Here is a 7,883-nt window from a genome sequence, read left to right on the forward strand (position 1 = left end):
TGAGGGGCCCCCAGAATAAGGCCGTGACGGTCTCCATGCAAACAGTGAAGTTGTCTCCTCTGCAGGGGGAAGAGGGGAATCCAAAGTCACAACAGGGTTAGCACAAGTCAGTTGCGATGGCACTTTCCACTACTGCCTTACAATACTGTTAAGGATCACCAGAACAATGTGTATGCAATATTTTGAAAACCGAAAAGTATCGTGCAAATGTCTTTTTCTGGCCTTCTAAACACGCTACACGTACATCATGAGAAACCTTTAATTGCGAACAGTGTTTTGATTTGATTTATTGAATTTCTTCCCTGCCCTCCCGGCCGAGGCCGGCTCTAGAGGTGTTCCCTCTAAGCTGAGTTAGTGTGAGCTAGCTCACAGGTTTTTAGCCCCCGGCTCACACATTTTCGTCTTAGCTCAGGAAGGAGGGCTCCGGAGCAAACTAATTGATGCGGTAGTCGTATCACTCACTCACAACTTTAATGCCAGTAGCTCACAAAGTAGAATTTTTGCTCACAAGACTCCACAGCTTAGAGGGAGCATTGATTGTGAATACACAAACCCTTACATTTCTAGGGGAAAGTAGTGTCCTATGCATCAGAGACCACAAAGGCCACGTTTTGCAACAGAGAATCATCCAGGGAAATGAAGAGAAAGAAGGCTAGGTGAGCTGCAATTATACTTAAAAGGCTTTGCTTGAGGCATTCACTGGGCCATGGCCCCTCCCCTGACTGTCTTGAACACATGAAGCTGCCTTATACTGTATCAGAACATTACTCCATCAAGGCCAGTATTGCCTATTAAGACCTGCAGAGGCTCTCCAGGGTTTCAGGTCTAAGTCTTTCAGGTCCCTTAAATCCTGATCCTTTTAACTGACTGAACCTGGGACCTTCTGTATGCAAAGCAGAAGCTTTTCTGCTGAGTATCCGCTTCACGTGTAGGAACTTGCTGTGCCAGAAATGAAGGATATTGGAACATCCTAGCACAGATTAACACTCAGATATCTGTCCACTCTTTGCAATGACAACAAAGGTTTACCCATGAGAAGCTAAGAAACTGCAGGATAAATAGGGCCCACTTTAGTGGGAAGGTAACAGCATTCCGTGCGCCTTGGTGTTTAGTCATGCCGGCCACATGACCACGGAAACATCTTCGGACAGCGCTGGCTCTTCGGCTTTGAAACGGAGATGAGCACCGCAACCCTAGAGTCGGATTCGACTGGCTTTCAAGCAAGGGAACCTTTACCTTTTTATTCCTGCTTTAAGAACAGCATCCCTCTGAGAATGCAAAACAAAGCTGTTCACCTCTATCAAATTCAGCAATGAAGAAAGCCAATTCAAAACAGTTCTATTACTGTGTACTGTAAAGTGTCGCTACAAATATTACGTACCACCTTTCCCCCTCTGACAGAGCCGAGCATGACTTGCCAGAAAATGCGCAAGAAGGGAGTCAAAGGTTGCTTTCCTTTAAAAACAAACCACCAAAGCATCAAGAGAGAGAAAAAAATATGCCCAAGCATCTCTTTTGTAGTACCGACTTACAGCACTTGGGGCTCTCTGTGCCCATACGAAGGCCATTTTCACAAAGGTTGTTTTCCCCGAGTTCAGTGCTGTTGGACAGCCATTATTTTTCCAGTTTAGTGTAGTGGTTAAGAGCGGCGGACTCTAATCTGGAGAGCCGGGTTTGATTCCCCATGCCTCCACATGCAGCCAGCTGGGTGACCTTGGGTCCGTCACAGTTCTCTCAGAGCAGTTCTCTCAAGAGCAGTCCTCCAAAGAGCCAGGTTGGTGTCGTGGTTAAGTGCGCGGACTCTAACCGGGTTTGATTCCCCACTCCTCCACTTGCACCTGCTGGATGACCTCGGGCAAGCCATAGTTCTGATAAGAGCTGTCCTTGAAAAAGAGCAGTTTCTGTCAGAGCTCTCTCAGCCCCACCGACCTCACAGGGTGTCTGTTGTGGGGAGGGGAAGGGAAAGGAGTTTGTCAGCCACTCTGAGACACCTTTGGGTAGTGAAGGGCGGGGTATAAATCCAATCTCTTCTCTTCTTCTTCTTCCCAGCCCCACCTACCTCACAGGGTATCTGTTGTGAGGAGAGGAAGGGAAGGGGATTGTAAGCCGCTCTGAGACGCCAAGTGAAGGGTAGGATATAAATCCAACTCTTCTTCCCCACAGTATTGTGTTACATTCAATACACCCCCCCAGGGGTCTCCCCAATCCCTCATAAACTGCTTTGCTCCAAGGTTTTGGGAAACATCAGAGCAAACCCTGGACAGCTGCTGTGTGGGTCACGAAAATTCAGATTTTCCCTAACCTGCCCGTACAGCAGAGGGCATTGGATAAACGTGTGGAGCGGAAGTCCATCAGTGGCTATTAGCCACAAGGTATAGATGGAACACTGTGTCTGAGCGACTGATGCTCTGTGTTCTTGGTGCTTGAGGGGGGACAACAGTAGGAGAGCTTCTGGAGTTCTGGCCCCGCTGGTGGACCTCCTGATGGCCCCTGGGTTTTGGTCACTGTGTGACACAAGAGCGTTGGACCAGGTGGGCCATTGGCCTGATCCAACATGGCTTCTCTTATGTTCACAGCAGTCATTTCCTCCCCCTGCCATGGGAGGAGCATTTTTTTTAAAAAAAGAACAGCAAATGAATATTGTTACCTCAATGTAACGTTATAACAATATGTGTAACAGACTCTCTGAACTTCTGGCATTCATTTTTTAAAAAGTCTCTAGTGCTTTTCATTGCAGAGATATAATGGGAAAGGCAGAGACCTTTTTTTTTAAAAAATCAAAAATGAAAGCTAGGAATTCAGAGAATCTGTTAAACATATTGTTCTACCAATATAATAATATTCAATTGACAATTTAAGGGGGAAAGGAAAAATCCCTGGTGATGCAAACAGCGTGGGCTATTGCTGGGTAACCAGGGCAGGGATACTCTAGGGAAACCCGCCCCACTGCTTTTGTACTGTACCGGCAGGGTCAGCAGCAAAAACGACACATGCCTGTCCCCGTGACTGTGCAGAAGGCACCTAACTGTGAAGAAGCAGTAGCGCTTTAAGAGAAGAGGGGGGAGAATGTATGGAGGGGCTCAGGGCTCTTTTTGTAGCAGAAACTCCTTTGCATATTAGGCAACACACCCCTAATGTAGCCAATCCTCCAAGAGCATACAGTAGCCCCTGTAAGAAGAGCTCTGTAAGCTCTTGGAGGATTGGCTACATTAGGGGCGTGTCGCTTAATATGCAAAGGAGTTCCGGCTACAAAAAGAGCCCCGCGAGGGGCTGCAAATAAAAGTTTTTACAGTTCTGTACCCTTTTTGCCCTCCCATCTGCAAAGGCCTCCGCCATACAGCTGAAGACTGAGGCCCCAGTTCCTAGTCTCCCTATTATAAACCCACATCACCACACTGGTCATAGAATTCATAGAGTTGGAAGGGACCTCCAGGGTCATCTAGTCCAACCTGCTGCACAATGTGGGAAATTCACAAATACTTCCCCCCACACATACCCACCCAGTGACCCCTGTTCCATACCCAGAAGATGACAAGAAACCTCCAGAATCTCTAGCCAAACTGGCCTGGAGAAAAACTGCTTCCTGACCAATGCTCCCTGCAAGCTGTGCAAAAACTCTACTCTGTGTGCTCCTGGCATTAAAGTGGTGAGCGAGCCATTTGGCTACTGCATCAATTAGTTGGCTCTGGAGCCGTCCTTCCTGAGCAAAGTCAAAAATGTGTGAGCTGGGGGCTAAAAAAACTGTGCGCTAGCTCACACCAACTCAGCTTAGAGGGAACACTGTTCCTGACCCCCAAAGTGGCGATCGGCATTTCCCTGGGTGAGTAAGACAGGGCCACAAGAACTACGCACTGATGCAACCCTTCCTGCCCTCCCTCTCATGATCTGCCTAAGTTCAGAGATGGGGCACAGTGGGTATATCCCACTGTCTTAACATCCAAACTATGTTAGTTCGAGCCCCGCGCTGGTGTGAGCAGCCAGCTTGTTGTCCCCAGCTCATCGTCCACCCAGCGATTCGAAAGCTTCGACGAGTAGATAAAATAGAGGGTGGGCACACCAATCTCCCTTGTGGGAGGGTGTTAGCTGACGGTCGGGACGTCCTGGTCATGGTTCGGAAAAGGCAGAAAAACTTCTCGGCTACAAAAATCCCTGCAGTGGATGTTTCCGGCCAGGCGGTGGCAGTGTGGCGATTTGACATACGGGTCCTGAAGCCTGGTCGACAAGCAGCCGTTCGGAAAATGACTGAGCCAAGCCAGAAGACGTTTACACCGTGCAGTGACAGCGTGTGCAATTAAATGAATATATGTTGTCTTCCCTATCCCCAATGAACATTGGTAGTCCCCTGTCTAAAATGTGTAACTGTACATCGCTTTGAGCCCACTGGGGAAAGCGATCAATAAATTGAAAGTATTATTATTATTATTACATCGCCTCCCCACCCAACCCAGCATATCCCAAGACGACTTACACAGCTGTGAGAGAAAGGACTGGTCTCCTGGGATCTCTGTGTGGTAGAGGCTGAACCAGCCCTCGATGACACCATGAATGAAACCACAGACCATGAACCAGCAGAGGGCCAGGGAGCGCCACACCCCAAAGGGGGCGTCCTTCCGGTTCCACCATCCCACCGCCAGCCAGGTCAATGCCAGGATGGCCCCCGACACGGAGAAGAGGAAAGTCAAGATCTGCCACATGGGGCGGTCGTTGGGGATGTAGTGTTGGAGCTCCAAGTCTCGAGGCCAGTAGGGGTGGGGGGCGGCGACAGGTTTCGCTTCCAGACCCATGGCAGCTGAGGAGGAGGAACAAAGTGGGCTCCCAAGACAGAGAAGCGATGGACCACCTACAAAGAGAAGGACAGCGTTGGTAATTGTAACATTTTGTCCCTTTAGAATCATAGCGTTGGAAGGTACCTCCGGGGTCATCTAGTCCAACCCCCTGCTCAATGCTGGAAATTCACAAATACACCAGCAATGACCCCTGTTCCATGCCCAGAAGATAGCAAACAAAACCTCCTTTCCAAGACACCTGTAAATGCACCTCTTTCCCGTGGTCTGAGGTGACGTGTGCTATGCTTAAGGTGGCCAACCAGGTGGTGGCTAGATATCTCCTGGAATGACAACTGGCCTCTGGGTGACAGAAATGAGTGCCCCTGGAGAAAATGGAGAAAACCCTAAGCCTTGAAAGCTGGATCCAAGTCTCGAGGCCAGTAGGGGTGGGGGGCGGCGACAGGTTTCGCTTCCAGACCCATGGCAGCCGAGGAGGAGGAACAGTAGTAGGCTCCCGAGACAGAGAAGCGATGGACCACCTACAAAGAGAAGGACAGCGTTGGTCATTGTAACGTTTTGTCCCTTTAGAATCATAGCGTTGGAAGGGACCTCCAGGGTCATCTAGTCCAACCCCCTGCTCAATGCTGGAAATTCACACATACCCCCCCACACCCGCAATGACCCCTGTTCCATGCCCAGAAGATAGCAAACAAAACCTCCTTTCCAAGACCCTTGTGTGTAACACCTGTAAATGCACCTCTTTCTAGTGGTCTGAGGTGACGTGTGCTATGCTTAAGGTGGCCAACCTCCAGGGGGTGGCTAGAAATCTCCTGGAATAACAACTGGCCTCTGGGTGACAGAAATCAGTGCCCCTGGAGAAAATGGAGAAAACCCTAACCCTTGAAAGTTGGTCTCTGTGGTATTACATCCTGCTCAAGTCCCTTCCTTCTCCACCTCAAACCTCACCCTGAGAATACAAGAACATAAGTGAAGCCATGTTGGATCAGGCCAACGGCCCATCCAGTCCAACACTCTTGTGTCACACGGTGGCCAAAGCCCAGGAGCCATCAGGAGGTCCACCAGAGGCTTTATGAACTTAAGAGAAGCCATGTTGGATCAGGCCAGTGGCCCATCTAGTCCAACACTCTTGTGTCACACAGTGGCCAAAGCCCAGGTGCCATCCAGAGGTCCACCAGCAGGGCCAGAGTCTAAAAATCTCCAGGAGTTTCTCAAACTAGAGTTAGCAACCCTACTTACGTTGCCTCCCTTAGCATTTCCTAACTATCTTCACTGCCACCAAAGGAACTTGCCTTAGACCTCTTAGTTTAACTCAAAGAACAAGATGCTTTAGTTATATCTGGTAAAATGACGGAATACTCAGCTCATGGGATTGCTCTGAGGCAAAAGGGGATCTTTTACTCTAAATAAAAGAGCTGTTTTCTCTTAAACATAAATAAGTAGAAACACAGCCCTGACTTAGAGGGCCCAGGCCAGCCCAATCGCGTCAGATCTTGGAAGCTAAGCACGGTCGGCCCTGGTTAGTATTTGGATGGGAGACCACCAAGGACGTCCAGAGTTGTGACAGAGAGGCAGGGAATGGCAAACCATCTTGCCTTGAAAACCCCATGGGGCTACCGTAAGTCAGCTATGACGTGACAGCAAAACCACAAATAATAATTAATAATTATTATCACATGGCGTGGTGTGTAGAATAGCCAGGAGACCCTAAGATTGTCTGCCATCCAGAAGTTCTAGCTCTTTATCGTTATGCACCACTCGGTGGCCAGCTAGACTTGTTTTTTAAGACATCATGTTCCAGAGGTGGTTTGCCACTGCATGCCTCTACATCACAGCCCTGATATTCCTTGGAGGTTACCTTTCCGAATACTAGCCAGGGCTGACCCTGCTTAGCTTCCAAGATCTGATGGGATCAGGCTAGCTTGGGCTATCCAGGTCAGGGCTGGCAAAAACACAACAACCGTGTAATGGTTTCAGTATGGCTCACAAGCGTAATGGTTTCAGATAGGTACGGTCCTTTTTTTCTCTGAAGTTCCTTAAACAGAGCTAGCTGCAAAGGCGAATAACTCCCACACAGACTCCACTCACTCTCTTCAGCACTTCCCTCCACTTTTATTTATTTAATTTACTTCTTTATATCCCGCCTCCCTCCCCAACGGGGACCCAAAGCAGCCTACGTTGCCCTCCTCTTTGCCATTTTATCCTCACAACAGCCCTGTGGCCCAAGGTCACCCAGCAAGCTTCCATGGTGGACCGAGGATTCAAAGCTGGGTTCCCCAGATCCTACTCCGACACTTTAACACAGAGGTGTCAAACATGCGGCCCAGGTGCCAGATCAGGCCCCCGGAGGGCTTTCTACCAGGCCAGCAGTGGAACTGGCTGTCTTCTTCTTCCAGTTCTGCTGCTGCTGCGTCATCTTAGTTTTGCAGCCTACAGACACACCTGAACAGCCTACTCAAGATTGCAACAGCACAGACATTTTAATGCAATAATTCAGAGCAAGAGGTGTCAGTTATCAGACAGTGTTAAATAAACAAAATACTGCAAGAGTGCTAATGTTTTAAGCATGTTTTTATTTGAAGTAAAAAAAACCCTTTATGTTTGTGTTCTTTATCAAGTTTATATCTCCACTACCTGGCATTACATTTCATGACACACATGGCCCGGCCCATCAGATCGGTCAGATCTGGCCCTTATAACAAATGAGTTCGACAGCCCTGCTTTAACCTCTTTATCCACTCAACTCTCCTCACCTTCTCTCCCCCACACCAGTGTTCCCTCTAAGCTACCACAGCTTAGAGGGAACATTGCCCCACACACAGTTTCTCTCTAAGCCCAGTCAACTCTGCCTCCTGGGTTACAGCTAACCTTAGTGCTGCCAACTCCCGATTCAAAAATACCTGGAAATTTGAGGGTGGCGTCTGTGAAAGTGGGGTTTAGAAGAAGAAGAGATTGGATTTATACCCCGCCCTTCACTACCCAAAGGAGTGTCAGAGCAGCTTACAAACTCCTTTCCCTTCCCCTCCCCACCACAGACACCCTGTGAGGTAGGTGGGGCTGAAAGAACTCTGACAGAAATGGGTCTTTTTCAAGAACAGC

The 7,883-nt window shown here is 48.8% G+C and overlaps 1 protein-coding gene across 1 annotated transcript in view; it reads right to left on the reverse strand.

Moving 5' to 3' along the window:
• EBP (emopamil binding protein (sterol isomerase)) overlaps nt 1-7,883 on the reverse strand; it is a 15,963-nt gene that overhangs the window by 5,617 nt on the left and 2,463 nt on the right. Inside the window, exon 2 of the mRNA XM_015423509.1 lies at nt 4,469-4,840. Within this exon, the coding sequence (XP_015278995.1) occupies nt 4,469-4,784 (316 nt within the window). The 5' untranslated portion in view covers nt 4,785-4,840. The remainder of the gene's footprint in view (nt 1-4,468; nt 4,841-7,883) is intronic.

The sequence above is a fragment of the Gekko japonicus genome, unplaced genomic scaffold, assembly GCF_001447785.1.
Source record: "Gekko japonicus isolate JY-2015 unplaced genomic scaffold, Gekko_japonicus_V1.1 scaffold2800, whole genome shotgun sequence".
In the NCBI taxonomy this organism is placed as follows: Eukaryota; Metazoa; Chordata; class Lepidosauria; order Squamata; family Gekkonidae; genus Gekko; species Gekko japonicus.